Source organism: Mustelus asterias, chromosome 13, assembly GCF_964213995.1.
Source record: "Mustelus asterias chromosome 13, sMusAst1.hap1.1, whole genome shotgun sequence".
Classification (NCBI taxonomy): domain Eukaryota; kingdom Metazoa; phylum Chordata; class Chondrichthyes; order Carcharhiniformes; family Triakidae; genus Mustelus; species Mustelus asterias.
Genome location: NC_135813.1, coordinates 27050315 through 27074076, shown reverse-complemented (window position 1 = coordinate 27074076; position 23762 = coordinate 27050315). Strand labels below are relative to the sequence as shown.

At 42.1% G+C, this 23762-nt stretch overlaps 1 protein-coding gene across 1 annotated transcript in view; it reads left to right on the top strand.

Moving 5' to 3' along the window:
• The first annotated feature begins 5967 nt into the window (after nt 1-5967).
• rgs3a (regulator of G protein signaling 3a) overlaps nt 5968-23762 on the top strand; it is a 253454-nt gene continuing 235659 nt past the window's right edge. The window contains exons 1-4 of the mRNA XM_078226603.1: nt 5968-6113; nt 17533-17583; nt 18141-18199; nt 19484-19578. Coding sequence (XP_078082729.1) covers nt 6032-6113; nt 17533-17583; nt 18141-18199; nt 19484-19578 — 287 coding nt within the window. The 5' untranslated portion in view covers nt 5968-6031. The remainder of the gene's footprint in view (nt 6114-17532; nt 17584-18140; nt 18200-19483; nt 19579-23762) is intronic.

The window sequence follows — 23762 nt, the reverse complement described above, 5'->3', positions numbered from 1 at the left end:
CGCAACTAGTGAGATATATTGTCAGAACCCAGGAGAGTTAATCAAAGAACAGTTAGTATTGATAGTAATCTAACAGGACAAAGTTTGCTCATAACCGAAAACCAAGAGTAGACTGGAAAGCCAGGCATGGATTTATAATTCCACATGGACATTTAGATGCAGTGGTTACTATCCAATGCATGCTCATTTTGCATTTTATCATCCAGGAAAATAATCTGTCGTGAAAACATTACTCTTTTTGGAACATAGTCTGTTACTTAAATGGACATATAGGGAGCTTTTTATTTGATTAAAAATTATGTACATCTTTTGCTGTACATTGCTTATTGGAACCATATTATTACATTGAAGTCTATTTTGCTTTTTAAACCTAAGGAAATAATATTTATAATCAATAATTGAACTAGAGTGCTTTCTGCTTAAAGCAACCTGTAATTTTCAGTTCATTAGTGACAGACAGCATGGTTTTGTAAGAGGGAGGTCGTGCCTTACAAATTTGGTGGAGTTTTTTGAGGAAGTGACAAAAACGGTTGATGAAGGAAGGGCCGTGGATGTCGTCTATATGGATTTCAGTAAGGCATTTGACAAAGTCCCACATGGCAGATTGGTTAAGAAGGTTAAGGCTCATGGGATACAAGGAGAAGTGGCTAGATGGGTAGAGAACTGGCTTGGCCATAGGAGACAGAGGGTAGTGGTCGAAGGGTCTTTTTCCGGCTGGAGGTCTGTGACCAGTGGTGTTCCGCAGGGCTCTGTACTGGGACCTCTGCTATTTGTGATATATATAAATGATTTGGAAGAAGGTGTAACTGGTGTAATCAGCAAGTTTGCGGATGACACGAAGATGGCTGGAATTGCGGATAGCGAAGAGCATTGTCGGGCAATACAGCAGGATATAGATAGGCTGGAAAATTGGGCGGAGAGGTGGCAGATGGAATTTAATCCGGATAAATGCGAAGTGATGCATTTTGGAAGAAATAATGTAGGGAGGAGTTATACAATAAATGGCAGAGTCATCAGGAGTATAGAAACACAGAAGGACCTAGGTGTGCAAGTCCACAAATCCTTGAAGGTGGAAACACAGGTGGAGAAGGTGGTGAAGAAGTCATATGGTATGCTTGCCTTTATAGGACGGGGTATAGAGTATAAAAGCTGGAGTCTGATGATGCAGCTGTATAGAACGCTGGTTAGGCCACATTTGGAGTACTGCGTTCAGTTCTGGTCGCCGCACTACCAGAAGGACGTGGAGGCATTGGAGAGAGTGCAGAGAAGGTTTACTAGGATGTTGCCTGGTATGGAGGGTCTTAGCTATGAGGAGAGATTGGGTAGACTGGGGTTGTTCTCCTTGGAAAGACGGAGAATGAGGGGAGATCTAATAGAGGTATACAAGATTATGAAGGGTATAGATAGGGTGAACAGTGGGAAGCTTTTTCCCAGGTCGGAGGTGACAATCACGAGGGGTCACGGGCTCAAGCTGAGAGGGGCGAAGTATAACTCAGACATCAGAGGGACGTTTTTTACACAGAGGGTGGTGGGGGCCTGGAATGCGCTGCCAAGTAGGGTGGTGGAGGCAGGCACGCTGACATCGTTTAAGACTTACCTGGATAGTCACATGAGCGGCCTGGGAATGGAGGGATACAAATGATTGGTCTAGTTGGACCAAGGAGCGGCACAGGCTTGGAGGGCCGAAGGGCCTGTTTCCTGTGCTGTACTGTTCTTTGTTCTTTGTTATAGAATACTTCCGTTCTTATGTTGGGACTTGGATTCTATACTAATCCCCAGAGGAAGAAAATTCTTGTTGGGGAATAATCTTACTGACAAAAAGGACAATCACTAATTTAGAATACAAACCACAAGGTTTGTTCGACAACAAAGATAAATACTTAACATTCCATTCATCGAGACATGGGGGCATGATACACTGTCTTTCCCCTGGATTCTGGGACTTCTGGGGTTTCCCTCTTCTTCTTGATTCCTTGAACCTGGTCTCTTGACTCACAATGCCCTTCAAGGTTTTAACTTGATGAATTTAACTCTAACATACATGCACATCCCCCGTTGTAGCTTTAAGACTTTAACCCTAATTTCCCAGCCTACCTTAACTGCTGTAGCTTCATTCTCATGGCTTCTTGCTCCTTTCTCTCTCCATGTGAAAGCAACTTCTTGACATGGACTATTCACTTTCTCTCAAGGCAATTACTTCAGCTCTATAGCGCTATACTGGATTCTAGTATTGATCTGAATTTCTTATGGCAAGCCCTGATTCCAGTGTCATTAACATTAGTCACTTCTGTCTTCTTACGGCAATCTTCAACCTATGACAATTACCCGTCAACTGGCAATATCTTACACTAACTTCCTAACACATGCCCTATTCTTAACTTTCTCTCCTAACAAAAGACCTAAAAGCATGTGTTCTGAGATGAATGCTGGTGCCTGGCAAGTGCAAAGATCCCAGTGATGCTTCCCCCAATTTTATACCGTTTCTTTCAAGTAGCTTTTGCAACATTCAGCCCTAATTATGCACTCTCGGCAGCACAACTAATAACTTCTAACCAAATGTTTAAAATTCTTGACCAATGAGAAGAGTATTTCTGGCTTTCCTGCAATAAACTAACCTTAACCTATATCCTTTACCAACAATCCTTGCCCTCAATCAGCCCGCCTTCTATCCAATCTGCATCCCAGTTTTGGCTTCTATTTTTTGCTAATGCTAGATTCATTAGAGCTCAAATGTGTAAACGTGCCCTAGCTATAACTCCACATGTTCTTTCTTCAAGCTACATACAGTAAGGGTATTTGCTAACTAATGCCATAATAAGGGCAGTGCGAACCACTGTGCCACCATGCCGCCCACATTTGTAAAATGGTTTCAAAAGAAAAGTGTTGTAGCTAAGAGGCCCAAACACATGTATTGAAAAATGCATACATGTACTGAACTGCTACAATTGGAGTACAAAATTAGCAATTGCAACATTCCAAAACAGTTAAAGACAAGAGGGCACACATCCAACTGATTATCTTGAAGTTTGGGGAGATGTCTTTTCTGTTTGAAAGAAATATGGATAAACAAACTTAAGAGAACTGGAACATAAAAATTATGGTATGAATTAACTGCTGGGGACATGGTTCTACTTGGTCAGCTCCAAGAACATTCTACTGTCAGGAAGATTAATACAAGAAAAAACTTGTATTCACTTAACAGCTAGGAAACACAGATTCCATAATTTCCAATGCTTTACTGCGTTCCTAGAAACAGGAGTAGGCTATTCGACCCTTTGAGCCTGCTCTGCCACTCATTATGATCATGGCTGATCATCCAACTCAATTAATAGCCTGATCCCACCTACCCCCCATATCCTTTGATCCCATTCACCTCAAGTGCTATATTTAACTGCTTCTTGAAAACATTCAATATTTTGGCCTCAACTACTTTCTCTGGTAGCGAATTCCACAGGCTGACCACTCCCTGGATGAAGAAATTTCTCCTCCTTTCTGTCCTAAACTGTCTACCCTGTATCCTCAGACTGTAACCCCCTGGTTCTTGACACCCCCACCATCGGGAATATCCTTCTTTTATCTACTTTTTAAAAACGTTTTAATTTTCTGTTTAGTATGGGTGGGGAAGGTACAGATTTTGCAGAAATTGGAGTGAATAGAAGGAGAAATTGATTTCCATACTTACTGGTTATTACACAGGTGGGGCGGGATTTTCTGGCCGTGCTCGCCTCTAAACCGGAAAATCCTGCCCAAGGTCAATGGACCTTTGTTAGTCTGCCCCTGCCCGCTACAATGTCTGTGGTGGGCGGGATGGGAAAATTCCCCCCTGTGATATTCTAAGCGGCCACAGACAAAAGGATGCAATTCGAAGGGTAAAGTTACTGTATTTCTGCACTTGAATAGATGCCAATTTAAAAACTTTATAACAGCATTCTAATAATGCAAAGAAATTAAAGCTTTCCATCACTAAGCTCAAGTGGGGCTTATGACCTAATGAACGTAGGGTAGATTGATGATAAAACAGCTGATGCTGGTTGGGCTTAAGCTTCTGCCTTGAGGAATTCTAGGAACTATGCCCTTGCATCATCAAAATGGATATTTATAAATATCAGAGCTACAGAAGGGCTTCAGACAGCCTTACAGTGAGGTTGGGGAACAATATTCCTACCCTTCTTTCTATATTGCATAAGTTTGTATTAAATAGCCTCCATTTTGTTCTCCCTTTGTTTCATGTACCCTCTGTCTGTGTTCAAGTAAATGATCCATGAAACTTCTGAAGTTTTTTGAGATCATTTTGCCAGGCTGCTCCTGTTACCTCTCCCTGCCCCTTTCCATATCTAGGCTCTCAACTGCGTCTGGATGTTTCGTACATATATATATTTTTAACATGATTGACTTTATAAAGCTTACCTGAGTATTATTGACAGGCTGCCAAGTTATTCTATTTCTAAAAGTGCAGAGAAAACTGACACAAAGGTGTTAAGATTGTAGGAAGAAAGGGCTCTGCCTTACACTGACGTTACTCAAAACTCCATAGAATGCGTCAGCTTCATGACAAACGACTCTTTAATAAAGGCTTTGGATTAATTGGTTGGTAATGAGTGAGCCAGGTATAGGGCATTGATTTTGAACATCTAAAACGTCAAGCTGGCTGGTACACTATAAGTTGTCCTGCTGTTCCACCATGCCTAGTTGCCTAGCACACATATATAAAGAAACTAATTTGGGGGGATGGGGGTGACCACTCATAGCTAGCATTATACCTATCCTGCTATAAATAACTCTGCAAGCCAGAATATTAATGAGGAGAGTAATCATAGTTGGGGAGGTGGGAAGGGGAAAGAAGCTTATAGTGCACAGTCAAGTGCTCTCTGCTGGTGAGCTGCACATTTCTGCCTTGGAAAATGCGGCAATACTCAACCTCACAGCCATTCTTGCCAATCTTCATAGCATATGTCCCATACATAGACAGAGTGACTTTAGTATTAGGAAAATAAGAACTCCTTTGATAATTTTCTCAGTATTTAGCAGGAGATATGAGCATGGTAATGGGGTCTGTGCCGGTCATGAATCTGCCTGGTCAAAGGATAAACTGCGCATTTATCACCATTTTACACCATTTAGAATTTGTTTACAGATTAAAGTAGCTTCATACCTCTGGAAGTAGTTAGCATACTTTTAGCCTCTGTTCTTGTACATTTTTTGTTTTATGAGTACTATAAAGGAACTGTCTTGCCTGATCTTGCCAATTCTGGTGAAAGGTTAAAATTTGTATAAAAGCTGGTTTGTATTTTTAGATAGATTTATTGCACATTTCTGGCATTTTCTGCCTCATTACTTGTTTTCTGCTTGAAGATATGGAAGTAAAGAACAATGATAGAGCTTGGTTTTAAAACAGTGGTGTTGTTACCAAAATGATGTCCATTGATTGTAAAATAACATTGTACTGGCAGTTCTTGCAGCATTTCTTTTAACAACGTAACTGTGGTGATTTGGTTACGCCCGAGGGAACTGCAACTTAATCCTTTTCCAACCAGTTTTGTGAGAACTGGAATCGTTCTGTCATTCCCCTGGCAGTGTTGTTAGTTTAGTTGCTTTTGTATTTGGATTACAAGAACTGCAAAGAAAAAATCAGGAACGATTATTACTATGAAAGATTTAAACCTTGATTAACCTTAATGATTGCTACATTATTGTCGTTTAAGTCGAGTCTGATACTCCGTGTCAGGATTTTGGAAGTGCTTCCCCTTTGGATATCTGTGTACTTCGTAAGAACATTTCTTCTTCAAAGCCAATGAATAGGTTTTGATCGGTGAAAAACTGGCATTCAAACAGTCATTCAGCCAATCGGAGTAAATGCTGTTCTCATCACTATGGTCACGACAGTTCACATTCAAAGCAAGAGCGGTTAGCAGAGCTTGCTGGGAAGTTCAGCTGGTCTTATCAACATGCTTGATACGTACTTTTAACAGCTTCTCAAGTTACTCATTTGAAACATTACGGATTCAGGTTTCAGCAGCATTAGGAATTAACAATGGAGCATGGCAGTGTTCACAGGGTTATTTTTTGCAACAGATTTTCAAATGTTCTGGATTCTTTTTACCTCACTACGTTTGGTAAGGTACAAGTGGCACTGGGTCACATTTTACCAGTTCTGTTCAAACTCTTGATTAGTATATTAAATGTTTTGATGACAATTCCATGATTGTATGACCAGAGGAATGGTGCTCAGATCACATTTTTGAACTCTTAGTTTTAATAGTAACTCGAAACATTGGCATCAAAATTGAGTACTGTTGTTTTATTGAAAGATTAAACACTGATTTTCCTTGGGGAGCAGCAGCAGGTACTGTGGAGGTTTCTGCTTTGTGAAAATGATAAACAATTATTAAGTATTTGTTAGCACTTGCGTTTTACCTAGTCTTTCTATTGTAGTTCTTCAAGTTTCAATTGGGAATTTAAATTGTGATGCAGCATTCATACACGGTTCAATAGTATTTGTAAGGAACAACTGGTATTTGCAAGGTGATTTATTTTGTATTAAAAATACATAGAACTATAATTTAAAAATCCATCATTTTGGATTCTAGTACTTTGGAGAAATTGTTTGTAAATGAAGACTTTTAGTGTCCAAGATTAATTTGTGAAAGTGATTTACAAATGTGAAAGTTGATATGTAGATCACTGGAAATGTATGTCAAGAGAGCAACATGTAAAAAGGACTGAAAGACGTTCACGTAGTGTTAAATTATGGCATCCTCAGACTACTTGTCAAGTTGCTAACTTAAGCCATGCTCTTGTGTTAGGATGTTGGTGGTTGAATAGGATATAACAACCTATTAAAAGGGATGCCAATAAGCTAAGTATAAACTAAGGACAAAACTGAGATTATTTTAGTCTCATGTGCTGTGTTTTAAATATTGAGAGCAGTAATGGAAGTGTAAACACTTATTGGTATGTCCCCATTATAAATTAGAAATGCGGATTGTTAATATTGCTAACATAGAAATCCCTGGTCTCAATTGGACTATCAGTACTGCTACAAAATATGTGTATCATAGGAAATACTTATTAAAATTACTGACGCTTTGGCCCTAAAGTGTATAGTAAATATTTATCATCATTCTTCTTAGTGGCGGTGTTGATATCATATCCTTGGCATTGATGATGTGTGAGCATTTGCACCCAGTACCAAACTTGTAGCATTCAGTTACAAAAAATCTTGCTGTTTTGAAATACCATATCATGTCTCTTACAATGTTCCAAAGCACTTGTATCAAATTAGTTATTTTTGAAGTACAGTCACTTATTTGTGTAGGCAGCTTTGACAGTAGCTTTTCACAAAGCTAGTTTCATAAGCAAGTAAAATAATGACTAGTTAATCTGATTTTGGGAATGTTGGTTGAGGGAAGAATGTTAGTCAGAACATTGAGAGAATTCAATGCTTCCCTTCACTTGGATCAAAAAGGGTGACCAGAATTGCACACAGTATTCCAAGTGTGGCCTTACCAATGTCTTGTACAACTTTAACAAGACGTCCCAACTCCTGTATTCAATGTTCTGAAACCGAAACCGAGCATGCCGAATGCCTTCTTCACCACGCTGTCCACCTGTGACTCCACTTTCAAGGAGCTATGAACATGTACCCCTAGATCTCTTTGTTCTGTAACTCTCCCCAGCGCCCTACCATTAACTGAGTAAGTCCTGCCCTGGTTCAATCTATCAAAATGCATCACCTTGCATTTGTCTAAATTAAACTCCATCTGCCATTCATCAGCCCACTGGCCCAATTGATCAAGATCCTGTTGCAATTGGAGATAACTTTCTTCACTGTCCATTATGCCACCAATCTTGGTGTCATCTGCAAACTTACTAACCATGCCCCCTATATTCTCATCCAAATCATTAATATAAATGACAAATGACAGTGGGCCCAGCACTGATCCCTGAGGCACACCTCTGGTCACAGGTCTCCAGTTTGAAAAACAACTCTCTACAACCACCCTCTGGCTTCTGTCAAGAAGCCAATTTTGTATCCATTTAGATACCTCACCCTGGATCCCGTGAGATTTAACTTTATGCAACAACCTACCATGCGGTACCTTGCTCAAGTCCATGTAGACAACATCAACTGCACTGCCCTCATCTACCTTCTTGGTTACCCCTTCAAAAAACTCAATTAAATTTGTGAGACATGATTTTCCACTCGGAGTCATGCTGACTGTCGCTAACCAGTCCTTGCATCTCTAAATAGAATGAGATAGAACTGCATAGAAGGATATGTTCATGTCAGATGAAAAAATGGAAAGAGCTTGTATGGAGGCTGTGGCGTTTGGGACATGTGGCCTGTTTATGTGCTATAAATTCTACGTAATTGCATGTTTGCATCAACTGTGGACTTGGTGGAGGATGCACTAGTGGGAGGTGGTGGCGGCACTGCACTGGTGAGTCTAAATTTGTTGAAAAGGCCTTTCCAACAGACCTGGTGGAATGTGTAATCTTAAAAATAAAAGTCTAATCTCTGGAACGAGCCCTCAAGTCTGATACTGGATCTCAAGGCAGGCTTGCATCCAATCCCTAAGAGGTGCGTTCAAGGATAGTTTAGCAGTAGCAGGAATAATGGAATCTGTTCACAGTGGGATGTAGCATTCAGCTATAACCGTTGTCTTTAATGCACCTCTTTTCGATACCTTACCACTCCCACTGACCTTGATTCTGCTTCTCTATGCACCTCATTTCTCTTCCTTTTGCCCAATCCCTTTCCATTGCCTGTATCCCAAGCTATCCACTACTGTACACCACCCCCATGCTCTGAGCTATGCACCTCCATTTCCCTGTTCTCCATGTTGGCTGTTCCAACATTCTCTGGCTACTGAGCTGTCAATCTCCCTTTTCTGTTCCTGAGATTTTGCCCTCACCTTCCTTCTTTCAGTATCATCACCAGAAACAACCTTTACCAAAGCCTCTTCTATGTGCTAAGCTATAAATTTCAATACTGAGTCTGCCAACTATGAGTAGGGAATATATCAATCAAAAGTAGACCGAACATCAAAACCCAAAGATATGGAAATAAGGAGCCACGTTACTCGCCACAAAATTCCAGGCCTCTGACCTGTTTTTGTCATCATTAGGTGGCTGGTGCAGTTAAATTTATGGTCAGTGGTAACCCCCCAGGATGTTGATATTCAGGGTTCAGTGATGGTAATGCCATTGAATGTCAAAGATACATGATTAGATTCTCTCTTGTTGGAAATGGTCATTGCCTGGCACTTCTGTGATGGGAATGCTATTTAGCGCTTATCAACCCAATCCTGAATGCTGTCCAGGTCTTGCTGCATATGAGTATGGACTGCTTCAGTTTGAGGAGTTGTGAATAACATTGAACACTGTAAGAGCAAACATCCCTACATCTCACCTTATGATTAAGTGGATGTGATTAATGAAGCAATTGATGGTTGGACTAGTGACACTGCAGCATCCCTGCCAATACTGGTTGCCCTGCAACAATTTAATGCTGTAATGAGTATTAATCGACTGGCGTTGGGACTTGCATCCCTCATTCAGAAGAAAGATCTCCAAAGTGAGACTATCAGCAGCTCCTGTATTGCCACAGTGCCAGAAGCTGCAGTGGACAGGACTGGCATTGCAAGCAGATATCCACTCCATCTGACGAAGGAGCAGCGGCGCTCCGAAAGCTAATGGCATTTGCTACCAAATAAACCTGTTGGACTTTAACCTGGTGTTGTTAAAACTCTTACTGTGTTTTACCCCAGTCCAACACCGGCATCTCCACATCATTGCAAGCAGTCACCAGTGACCAAGAATGGAATTCTCCAGGTCCGCTGTGGTAGATTTTTGCACAGTGGAAGCAGTTTACCATTGGCTGCTGACATGGTCATCCAGCCCTGCTGAAGTCAATACTGATATTTGCATTAATTGCCCATGCTGCTGTTGGGGAACCCCCAGCAGGGATCAGCTTTGGTGGAAATGGAAGATCCTGGTGGCGGGGAAAGGGGGGGGGGGGGTGGAGAAGAAGGGAAGGGAAGGCCAGTGTGGTAGGAAGCACCCACAAGGGCCAAGCATGTTGGGGAGGGGGAAAGGGAGGAGGAGGAGGGCTGCCTGATGTTGAAATATGGCTGCCCAGTATTGAAAGAAAGCTGCTGATGGAGGTGCCACTGCCCTGCCCGATACCTGAGCAGCGTATTCCAGGCTTTCCCCTGCACTTGAACTGTTCACATCAGCCTTAAAATTGAGGCTGGATGGGATACGGCCCATAAATGTCATTATCTGGCCACTTAAGGGCCTCAATTGGGGCAAGGGTGGGTGGGCTGGCCTAGGCCTCACCTGCCCCACTAAAATTGTGGAGAAGTTGGAGTGCATGGGAACCTGGTGAGAAGGCCACCTGAGGAATTTTACAGCAAACGTGGTGGCGGTGTAGTGTAATATTGTAACCATTCTCTATACTTAATTCACGGTACTGATCTCTTCCTCTCCAACTCCACTAGGTGATGCTTTTAGGGCAAGTGTTTTTGAGGGTTAGATCCGGTGCAATTGTTCACACTGAAGTGTTGACAATGTCAGATTCTGTGTCAATGCTATCCTCAGTACATCTTGAATAAGAATCAAGTTTGGAATGGAATTCACGTGGCAAATAGGGAGACAAAAATGCTTTCAACCTTCAGAGAAGCTCAAAGGGCATTTCAGCTCGTTGTACTTTGAACAAAAGCTGAAGAAGATATCATTGGATTTCTACATTTACTTTGCACAAAACTTACATTTACTAATCTCTCACACTGGACTGGTAAACTAGACATAGGTTCAATTTATTTGAAGGTAGATACAGGATGGTTCAGCAGACAGAACTGCTTTATGGATTCAGCATCTACTACTCAAGAGCAGCACAGCTATCATTCTACTCACACACCACTGGCTGTTGTACATCCTGGCTAGTTGGTCATTTGTATATTCCTTAAAGTGACATCAGAACATGCCTGTTTTTTTCCCTCCCCAAGGTAATATTCCATACATTATGAATAAACACACATGCACTGTAAGGTGGTTGTGAAAACTGTTTACACAGTAGATCAATCTCTGTTTAAAAGCCTGTATAATGCATAGGTGGCTTACTAGTCTTCCTGGATCTCATGATGGTGTGCCGCATCCTGAGATCTAGACTTGTTGCTTAGATGTTCTTGCCGGTGTGCTTGGCATCCTGTGTACCATTGGAGTGTTAACGAATTTCATGGTGATCTTCCACAATTTCACTTTGAGTTTAGCTTTGAGCATGTTGTAGTTGCAACAGGAACACTTGATGTTATATAGTTGAACAACTATCTTAGCTGGCTTCTGTTTCTCTTTACCGTCACTCAATTTGGTGTTACGACCTCAGAATCTGGGCTCACTGCACACTTTGGATATTTACATGGGTGACCAGTTTCCCTGGATGGGATTTATGACCCAAACCTTCTGTCTTGCATGCAAATAGACTAGGCAGTTCCATACCTGTATGCTGCTCCTGTGTCTTAATTGTCCCATGTTTTTTGAGAAGTTTCTCCTGTATCTTTGAGAACTGGGACAGGTGATGTCTTGGCAAAGTTGTCCTAACCTGCCTTCTGAACATGATTTCTGCTGCTGAGTGGAAACCCATCTTCAAAGGTGTTGCTCTCAAGTATAACAGCAATCTTGGAGATCTTCTTCTTTTGTCTCCCTGCATAAGTGATTACTGCCTTCATTTGGCAAGGTTGTTGTATGTAAAAGGCCCATCAGTATACTGTGGCCCATTTGCCACTGTGATTTCTTCTGGTGTACTGAACAAGCTAAAAATTGCACTCACTGGGCCCTATTTTATCATTTTCATTCTAAGTGCTGGACGGACTTGAAACTGGGAGTGTTTCAGATCCGACTTCTAGACCCGTTCTCAGGTGCCCCCATAGACTCTCTGCCTGAAAAAAATAGCAGCAATTCTGAATCGTGCTGCAGAAGCCTGTGGGCAGGGCTTAATGCGCCCGAAACATTGCAGCTCCGATTGGCGCCGCCAACTGCACATGCGCAGTAAAAGAAATAGAAAAACGCTACCCTGCCGCATTGCTTCCAGGCTGGATAATGCCGCCCCTGGCCCCGACAGACATTGCTCCACCCCCACAACATCAATTACCCCATTACCCCCCCACCCCCCCCCCCGCTACCCAGACCGACCGTGGCCCCCCTGTCCCCCTTCCCCCGCCCCCACAGATCACATGCAGAGTGGCAATGGACCCCCCTTCCCCTCTCACCGATCACACACAGAGTGGCAGTGAACCCCCCCTGCTCCCCCACCCCCCACTGATCTGAGTGGAGCCATCTGACCCACCTCCCTCCTATCTCCTCTCCCCCCCCCCCCCCCGGCCAAACAATCTTCTTGGTATCCTTGTTGTTGACCCCTCGCCAATATACAGTTTCCCTTGCTAGACATGTTGTTCACTCTGTGTCCATATTTCCCTGGTGTAACTGTGGCAATATGTGGCTGGGGCGGCACAGTGGTTAGCGCTGCTGCCTCACAGTGCCAGGGACTTGAGTTCAATTCCCGGCTTGGGTGGGTCTGTGCAGAGTCTGCATATTCTCCTCATGTCTGAAGGGTTTTCTCCAGGTGTTCCTGTTTCCTCCCACAGTCCGAAAGATGCGCTGATTAGGTGCATTGACCATTCTAAATTCTCTCTCCGTGTACCTGAACAGGTGCCAAGTGTGGCGACTAGTGGATTTTCACAGTGGCTTCATTATAGTGTTAATGTAAGCCTACTTGTGACATTAATAAATAAACTTAAAATTTAAAGAGCTTCAAGTACAAACATCTGGTTTTTTTTAAATCATGTTTCTTGAAATACTGAGTTCATCTCTGTACAGTCAAAAACATGTGAAGCTGTCTGCCATTTATTGTATCATATCTGGCCAACCTTCTACAGTAACTCTCCATAATGCCTTCAGTTTATGTGCTGATAATGTGCTGCTTCTTTCTGAAATTGGTTGCATTTGTATGTTGGAACTTCATCAGATTAACATTGAGTGCATCTTCTATTTCGATGTCTATGTCATCCACTTGTAGGTCTAGCAAAATATCTGCAATCTTTTTTCGATTTGGTAACTTGCTCAGTATGTTTGAAGTAACCATTTTGCTACCTTCTTTGGAACAGACATTAAAGTTGAAAAAATATTTTTATCGAAAGTCATCATTGCCTGGGTTTTGCATTAGATTATTTCCAAAAGTTTGTGGTCAGTTTCCACAATTAATCATTATTCATCCAATAGGTATGTGTGAAATTTTGTGATTTCGAACACCAGAGCAAGAGTCTCACGCTCCATGTTTAAATGTGACGTTGATGTTTCGAGTCAAAAATGACTGTTCTTCAGAGCTGAAGGAGGGAAAAAAGGAATGGGTTATATGCCGTAGAATGCAGGGAGGGGGAGGAGGAGGAAGAATGAAAAGGAACAAAATAAAAGCAAATTGCTGCGGATGCTGGAATCTGAAACCAAAAGAGAAAATGCTGGAAAATCTCAACAGGTCTGGCAGCATCTGTAAGGAGAGAAAAGAGCTGACGTTTCGTGCCTAGATAACCCTTTGTCAAAGCTAAAAGGCTTAGAAAGTGGGAGATATTTATATTGTAGGGTGAGGGAATGAAAGATGAGTCATAGCCCTTTTTCTCAATTTTATCTCTCTCCCACCCATCCCTCCCCCTCTCCCCACATCTTCATCTGTCACAGCTTACCTTCTGATTTCAGTTTCCCTGCCATTTGGCCATTCACACCTTTTTATTCTCTCTATGGACTGCCATTAGCAACCTTTCCCCTTTGTTTTTGTGGCTGTGACTCATCTTTCTGCTCTAGGGGCGCCATTGCGCAGTGTACACATATACTGGGAGATCTATCACCCACCTCCTCCCCCCCCCCCCCGCCCCCCCCACAGACATCGCCCTCTGATCGCCACCCCGAACACTGCCCCCCTTCCCACCTCCCTTCAGAACTCCTCACCCCCATCAGATCCGCACCTCTCAGCCCTACCCCCTTGGCACTGCCCCCAACCCACCTGAGGGCTTCAGTGGTCTCCAGTCCCACCGGTGAGGCCATCACATCTGGTCCCTGTTGGTGGAGATCATCTGTGATCCTCGCCAGTGAGGACCTCGACCGGTGAGGGGCTAAGGTCAGTGAGCCCAGGGGATAACGTATGGGTCTCATCAATGCTTGCTAATCAGCCTCACGCCCCTTCCTGGGCACGAGGCTGATTTCGGTGGCAGAATGGGTCCGGCAAGATTATGAGAGGCAAGAAACCAGGCATGGACCTGAATTTTCACCCCTCGCTTTATCAGCATGGCGAGTTGGATTGGACCAGCGTGGCGAGCCAGATTGATCCTGTCCCTTGCAATCTGACTTGTGTACTTGACTTTTTTTTAGTTCTCCTCTTTTCAAAATTCTCAGATATATCATGACTCCTTCTGGAAAATCCCACTATTGACATTAATAGAGCAGTAATGGAGGGTAGAAATCACAGCAGAAAGGAAATGGAGAAAAGTGATGCAAAGTAGCCTTGAAACTTCCCGCTGAATGTACCAAAAGAGTGAATGTGAATGAAAAAACTGAATTGATGTTGTGCCTTATATCCTCAGGATGTCCAAAAGAGATTGATAAACCTGAACTGCTTTAAAATGAAGCCACTTCTGTGCAAGCCATTTGTTGGGCAATTTGTGCAGAGCAAGGTCCCATGCATAGCAAATTTGGATGAATTACCAGGTCATCTGTTTTTAGTGGTGATGGTTGAGAGAACAGTTAAGTGCAGCAAACTAGGAAAGATCCATGCACTTTTATGAATACTGTCATGAGATCTTTCCATTCTTTTACACTATAGAATCTCTATAGTGCAGAAAGAGGCCATAAGACCCATCAAATCTGCACCAATTGAAAGGGCATCCCACCCAGGCTCTCCCCTCTGCTCCGCCCTATTCCCATAACCCCAAACGTTTACCAATGCTAATCCACCTAACCTGCATATATTTGAACTGTGGGAGGAAACCGGGGCACCTGGAGGAAACCCACGCAGAAACAGGGAGAACACGCAGACAGTCACCCAAGGCCAGAATTGAACCTGAGTCCCAGGCGCTGTGAGGTAGCAGTGCCAAACACTGTACCACCGTTCCACCACTCTCTTGGCCGACTAGAATAGACACATGGAGCCTTGAATTAAGATATCATCTAAAAGGTGGCATTCCAATAAAGTTGTAGCTTCTGGGTTCTAGATGTTCATAATACTGTGCTGAAGTGCTGTGTGGTCAGGTTTTAGAGTGGACTTGAATCTACAACCTTCTGATTCAGTCAAGAGGGCTATGAACAATGCTGAGCAGACAATTGGGATTGGAATAAAACAGAAATAGCAGAAAAAAACTCAACATGTCTGGCAGTATCTGTGGAGAGAAAAAAAATAATGGTCGAAACTTTCCAGCTGTTCACGCCAGCGGGATCTTCCAGTCCCACTGACGAAATATGTGGCAGGGAGACCAGAAAATCTTGCTCAACACCTCAAGTCCAATATGACTCTTTTTTTAGATCTGAAGAAGGGTAGAAATGTGCTTGGTTTTATACTGTTAAAAAGGGGGTGCGGGAGGGGGGGGGGGGGGGGGTCAGAAAGAACCAAAGGGAAGGTTAAAAATAGGTTGGAAGACGAGAAAGATTAAATGACAAAGATGTCACAGAAGAAAAGACGAAGGAAGTGGTGATGATTATAGTAAAGAAATAAAGCATTGGTCCAGAGTGAGTGTTAATGGCAGAATAAAGGACAGCCCTGTCTGAAGCAAAACATGAAAACAAGATACAGACTGCATTGAAAAGAAATGGAGGACAGTGTTCATGGTCTGAAGTTGATGTTAAGTCCAGAAAGCTATAAAGTGCCTAATCGGAAGATGAAGTGCTGTTGCTCAAGCTTGATCTGGGCTTCACTGGAACATTACAGCAGAAATGGGAGCATGAGAGCAAGGTGTTGAGGGCAAGGAGGTGGCCTGCGAATGCTTAGTTGTTGAGCATATTCAAGACTTTGATCATAGCTTTTTGAATACCTTTGGATATAGAGTCATAACGTTTACAGCATGGAAACAGGCCCTTCAGCCCAACTTGTCCATGCTGCCCCTTTCTTTAACCCCTAGGCAAGTCCCAATTGTCCGCATTTGGCCCGTATTCCTTTATACCCACCTTACCCATGTAACTGTCTAAACACTTTTTGAAAGACAAAATTGTACCCGCCTCTTTTACTACCTCTGGCAGCTTGTTCCAGATACTCACCACCCGCTGTGTGAACAAAATTGCCTCTGGACCCTTTTGTATCTCTCCCCTCTCACCTTAAACCTATTCCATCTAGTTTTAGATGCCCTTATCTTTGGGAAAATATATTGATTATCTAGCTGATCTATGCCTCTCATTATTTTATAGACCTCTATAAGATCACCCCTAAACCTCCTACGCTCCAGAGAAAAAAGTCCTAGTCTATTCAGCCTCTCCTTATAAGTCAAACCATCAAGTCCCGATAGCTTCCTAGTAAATCTTTTCTGCACTCTTTTTCTAGTTTAATAATATCCTTTCTATAATAAGGTGACCAGAGGGCGGCACGGTAGCACAGTGGTTAGCACTGCTGCTTCACAGCTCCGGGGTCCCGGGTTCGATTCCCGGCTCGGGTCACTGTCTGTGTGGAGTTTGCACATTCTCCTCGTGTCTGCGTGGGTTTCCTCCGGGTGCTCCGGTTTCCTCCCACAGCCCAAAGATGTGCGGGTTAGGTTGATTGGCCAGGTTAAAAATTGCCCCTTAGAGTCCTGGGATGTGTAGGTTAGAGGGATTAGCGGGTAAATATGTGGGGGTAGGGCCTGGGTGGGATTGTGGTCGGTGCAGACTCGATGGGCCGAATGGCCTCCTTCTGCACTGTAGGGTTTCTATGATTTCTATGAAACACAGTATTCCAAGTGTGGCCTTACCAATGTCTTGTACAACTTCAACAAGATGTCCCAACTCCTGTATTCAGTGTTCTGACCAATGAAACCAAGCATGCTGAATGCCTCCTTCACCACTCTGTCCACCTGTGACTCCACTTTCAAGGAGCTATGAACCTGTATCCCTAGATCTCTTTGTTCTGTAACTCTGCCCAACGCCCTTCCATTAACTGAGTAAGTCCTGACCTGGTTCGATCGACCAAAATGCATCATTTCGCATTTATCTAAATTAAACTCCATCTGCCATTCGTCAGCCCACTGGCCCAATTGATCAAGATCCCTTAGGGATCTTATATGGGGATAGGACAGGAAATTAAAGTTAGATAGAAGAACAGTCATGATCTTATTGAGTATTGAAACAGACTTGATAGCCCAGCTCCTACTCCCACTTCTTACATGAGAGAAGAGTGAAGAATAACAAAATCTAAGTCAGCAGCAGTACTGAAGAACTATTGAACCTTTATATGGGATTAGAGAGGACAATGTAGTCATTGAAATTAACATAGCATTTTACAGTATGATTTGTTTGTGTCTCTAACAGGACAGCTGAAGCTATCAGTTCATCTTCAAAATGGGGAAATTGCCGTTCATAGTAAGTTTGCAAATGTTAGAACTGTCCAGAGAACAAGTTGCATATATTGTGAAATAAAACTTTAAATAGGCGACATTAGAAACTGAACTACTCATAAAATAAAAACTTATTTGCACTTATTGAACATAATTTGATCATTTAATTTAATATAAGTATTACATACATCCATAAGCATGGGTTTGAAATAGATTTGGATAATTTGACTTACCTCAGTTTGAACAATGTAAAATTTAAAAACAAATTCTGCCTATGTTCAACATTGTCAAACCAATATTAATTTATCATAGTTGAGGATGATGTAGCCATTATTTTTGAAAATTTAGTATTGTTTGAAAGTTATGGGCTGGAATTTTCCGGGCATTCACGCCCTGCCGCTGCTGCAAGCGAGGATGGAGAAGTTGGTGCTCAGCCATTAATCCGTTCAATGCAGCAGGACCAGAAAATCCCACCGGCAAGAACAGCCGGAAAATACTGCCCATCATGTCTGTGGTTCTGTAACACAGCAACATCTTTCGTATTTATGAAGGTTAATTATGTTCCAACATTTTGTTCTCTAGTTATGGAAGCAAAAGGACTTATGGGAAGAGAATACCGGTCTTGTGATTCTTATGCAAAGGTAAGTTCTTTGACTTCAAAAGTTCCACAATGAAAATGAGAAGCCTTTTTCATAAAAGGGAATCACAACTAAGTCAAATAAGGCTTATTATTTTTGAGCATTAATTGGCCAAGAATCTGTTGCATGGATTATTTTGTGTTCATTTTAGTAGATTACAGAGTAGAAACAATGCATGTATGCCATATTCTCTCTAGGAACTGAAATATCCTATTGTCCAAAATAAGAGAGTCAACAAAACTTAAGCCACATATTCACATTATAAATTATTAATTTATTCATTTTATTTTGTGCCTTTTAACTTTCTTCTTTCAGCATTTATGAAAAACAGGTTATGATTATTTTGGGTCTGTACTTGACATCAGACTGACTAAAATCTATGTCATTTGCTTTATTCTCATTCTTTTGTTGTAAATGTACTCTCTTTTGTCTTCACAGTCTCCCAACACTTACACATTCTTTTGTCCTGTCTGTCTGTCTGCATTATTGATGATTTCTATTTTACCTACTTGCTTTCTATCTCGCAATTTGCAGGTCATTTAGTACATAGAATTTGTGGTGTCAAGCTCATTTTACATATGTAAACTGGGCATCTAAGTGTCCAGAATGGCAGGCAGCATACAATTGGACATACCATGCTGGAAGTGCACCATCCACCATACTGGTAGAGGCTCCTATATTGGAAATAAAGGTCTTCAACACTACATATGCAAATAGGACGCCTCTTGCCTGTTTTAAGTCCCATTTACAAAATATGTTCGTGACTATCAGCATCATTCCATTATGGTCAGTATTCTCGGGCACTTGACAGCCAAACCAGCAGTCCTTAAAAGAGCTGTTGGGGGCTACCTCCTGATAGTTAAGCCATTTTTTTACCTTGTTGTGGAGTCAGTAAGAGTAGGCATGCCTCCTCCTGGATGCACATGAAATCTATGGAGTTGTTTTTTTTCCACCACTTCAGCACAATCCAATTTTTAGGCCATGAGATTGATGACTCTTGATTCTCTCTACCTTCTCTCTCAATTTTTAAAAAATCTTCCAGTGTCACTCCTAGTTAGCTATTATCAAATATTATTTAATATTATTATATTTCATTGTTTTATATAGAGTTTCTGAGAATGAGAAACAAGAATGGTCCCCAAATTCAAGCTCTGTGCCACTCAATTTATTACTTTTCTTTATTACTTATTACCTTGATAGAACTTCAACAACTGAACAGTGTTTTCTGCCTTTTTGGTTCAATTATTTATTCAAGATCCTACTTAAATTACCTTTCTTGTCTTAAAGTTGTCAGTGGTACCTGACAGTGATCGTGGATGTAGACAGAAGACAAAGACTGTGTCAGATTGCAAAAATCCAGTATTTCATGAACATTTCGTTTTGTAAGTACTTCTCATTATTACTCATGTTTTATTATATACATGTGGTTTATAGGTGTGAAATTTGACAACTTAATTAAACGTTTAAGGTCAGGGAAATCCTACAACAAAGAAACTTGTTTTCAGCTATTTGCACAACGTTTTTTTTCATAATTGAGCATTTGACTCAGCTATTTCAATTGATTCTTTCGGCATTATAAGGTAATGTGCCCTTTTTGCCCACCTGCTTTACACAAGGCATCCATTTCAGTCTGTCATTGTTGTGAAACATTAGAACTGAGCACCTGGAAACATGAACATTGTCCTTAAAATATTTCAGTTTCATGCACAGCTAGAAATAAACTTGCATTCTCAGTAACAGGAGTAATCCGCATGTGACCTTAAATGTGTTTTCAGTGTCACAACATTGCCTGACAAGTTGTCTTTCCCTCACTGCATGTAAAGTAATTCTCCTCAAATGTTGCAATCTTGAAGCATTTTCCTCTCGTTGACCTAGATTTAATATTGTCACTTATATTTTTATGGATTTTGTCAGGCTTCAAATGATACTTGAATTTGATGTTTCAGCATAGCATGGCCATGAGTGATTTTGTTGAAAGCTCACACACATCTGTTACAGTTCCACGTGTATTTTCTCCCACAAACTAAAAGTTTGTTTCAGACTATGTTGCTAATTTTGACTGGCATCTTTCTATCAGGCTTAAATGTTTCTAAAGCAATTGCCACCTTAAAAATCTCACTAAAAGATGTGTTGGCACCTTGCTTGACCGGGGCAAGGACTGAGGCTGGAATTCTGTGGCTGTTCACACCCTACCACCATACCCAGCGAGGATGGAGAATTTGGCATTCTGCCAAATCTCCGTTCACAGCAGCGGGACGAGAGAATCCCACTTGTGTGAACAGCTGGAGAATCCAGCCCAGAGTGTATTTAGTTAGAGTTCAGTAACAATGGAGGAGCTATTACATTGGGTGTATACTATAGGCTACCAATGAGTGAGAAGCAGGCAAATTAGCAAATTTTCAGGCTAATTACAGAAAAATGCATGAACTACAGAATAGTGATAGTGGGAGACTTCAGTTATCTCAATATGGACAGGGATAGTAATAGTGTAAAGGATAAAGATAGGGAGGGATTCCTGAAATGCATGTAGAGAACTTTATTAATCATTGTGTTTCCATTTCAATAAGGAAAAACAGCTGTGCTGAATCTAGTTCTGGGGAATACAGTAGGAAAATGGAAGAATATTTTGGCAAGAGTGACCATATCAGATTTAGAGTGTACCTTGTCCTTCTCCATAACCAATCAAGAGTAGGCACACTTAATTGGAGGAGGTTAACTTCAGTAATGTTGATGGATAAGTGAACAGTGGGACGTCTTCAAAGAAGAGATAGCTCCCTGCAGGTCTTATGCCACAGGGATTAGAAATTAGGCAGAAAAGGAAGCCTTTCAGTCATTGTCCAATTTATAATAGAGTAGGGAATCAAGCTGAATGTGCCGAGTACAGAAGAGACATACAAAAGAGCAAAGAGAGAGTATGAACATAGCCAACATAAAATGAAGCTCAAAGAAAGATTTTGCAAACATTAATATTAAAAGATTAGTCAAAGGAAGGCTGGGTCAAACAGGAGATCATAGAAAGAATCATAGAAACCCTACAGTGCAGAAGGAGGCCATTCGGCCCATCGAGTCTGCACCGACCACAATCCCACCCAGGCCCTACCCCCACATATTTTACCCGCTAATCCCTCTAACCTACGCATCCCAGGACTCTAAGGGGCAATTTCTTTTTTTAACCTGGCCAATCAACCTAACCTGCACATCTTTGGACTGTGGGAGGAAACCGGAGCACCCGGAGGAAACCCACGCAGACACGAGGAGAATGTGTAAACTCCACACAGACAGTGACCCGAGCTGGGAATCGAACCCGGGACCCTGGAGCTGTGAAGCAGCAGTGCTAACCACTGCTACCGTGCCGCCCAAAGATATACTTTGGAGGCAGAGGGCATGGCTATAATACTAAATAAGTACTTTGCGTCTTTCTTTGCAAAAGAAGAAGATGATGCCAGTATAGCAGTACAGGAAAGACAGCAATGAAAGTAGATGGGATAAAAATGGAGGAAGAGGATTTAATTAACAGATTAGTCATCCTCAGAATCGGAAAGCCACTTGGCTCAGATAGCATGTATTTCCTGGTTTATTGTAGGTGCTTCAAGTGCAGATGGCACAGCGGACTGCTGCAAAATGAAGGTATTATGATTGACAAGATACTGGACATAGACCTGCATGATATGCTGTGTGTGGTTGCACATCATATGGACGTTGCAGGAGTGGAATCCCTTTTGGTTGTGGTACATCTCAGTTGAAATGTGGTTCCTGCATTTTGTCAGGAGCACCCTGCACCAAGGGGAACCTGTAATCCTCACCAAACTTTGTATTTTGTTCATATGCTTCTCCCTGGCAAAAGAAAATGACTTGTAATATTGAGCCTCAGTGACTTTCCTTCTGAATGGGTGGCTGTCAAAATGTAGGATGTGCAAATATTGTTTATTCTACCTTGAAAAGAGCCAGACCCATTAATTTCATGGCCATTGTCACCTTCATAGCCACTGGCCATGCTAACCTCTGTCTTCTCTGAGGCTACAGTTCTCTCTGCGTCAAATGCCAGATTTCAGTGAGGACTTCCTTAGGAAAGCAGAGAAGCCTGACACATCCTTTGTTACTAAGGTTAAGATTGTGCAGTTTCTACCTGAACACCCTAAGTGGATATGACCTCACACCGAGAGCCTTTTTCCATATCCTCCCTACCCCCATTTCTGCAGCTAGCATTCCTATGTGTCACCTCTGATCTCCCTTGAATTATAACAATTCTCTTGAATTGTTATAATTCAAGAGCCATACAGCTACTGCACTCAGGTCTGGGACCATGTGGTTTATGCAGAAGCCTTGAAGGCAAAACAAAGTCCTTCATACGTTATACAACTCCCTGCAAACAATTAGCAACTTTAAACAACTTTAGAAATGATCAGACACTTCAAGAACTGTAGATAGAAGTTAATCAGCAAACAATGTAAAAGTTGTTGCATCATTATGGCACAGAAGGAGGCCATTCAATCCACCAGATCCATGCTGGATCTCCAGAGAAATCTGGTCAGTCCTATTCCCTAGTTTATCCTTTAGGGTCTTATAAGTTAATTTCCCTCAAGTGCCTATTTAATTTCCTTTTGAAAGCACTGAAGGTTTCCTTTTCCACCACCCTTGTAGACTGTGAGTTCCAAGTCATTACTACCGGTTGCATAAACATATTCTTTCACGTATCCTCTTGTGTCCTTCATCCCAAATCTTAAATCTTTGTCCCCCTACCTGGTCCTTGTGCCATCTGGAAATGGGTACAGCTTTTCTTCGAAGGAGAACCCTTCCAATTTCTCTACCCTAACTGTGTAGCTAAATTACCTAATTCATGGAGCATTCTGGAAAATCTCATCTGCACTCTCTCAAATACTCTCACATCTTTGCTAAAGTACAGTGACTGGGACTGGTTCAGCGTAACGTGTCTGCTTTCATGGATGTTATTTCCATTTATGATTCCCAAGATCTCGTATGCTTTGCGAACTCTTTTATCGATATGTCCTGCTACCTTCAAAAATCTATGCATATGAGCCCCCAAATTTATCTGTCCAGGCACTGTCTAGTCTATATATAGCCTCTCTTGATCCCTTCTGCCAAAACGTATCACCTCGCACTTCTCTGTATTAGATTCCATCTGCCACTTACCTGCCCATTCTGTCAGCCAATCTAGGTACCATTGAATCATAGGGGGCAATCTTGAGCCCGTGCTCGCCATCCATGCAACTGCCGGTGGGGACTCTAGATCGTGAAGTCACAGTCTCGCCAGCCAGTTCATGATTTTGAATCTTCCCTGCCCCTCGCCGGTGACGTTGTCCGGTTCATGCCCATAACAGGCATGAACCTGCTTTACATGTATTTGAATAGATTTTAATATAATTAACCCACCCCCTCACCAGATATTGACACCGCACCAGCGTGACATCATGTCGATTCAACCAGACGTAAACCTGTTGTGGGGGTCTCCCTGGGGCACAAAGGTAAGGATAGCTCCCGGGGGAGAGGGACATGGCCAGACAGTGGCTTGGCATTGCTCCCTGGTACTGCCCCTTGGTACAGGTTC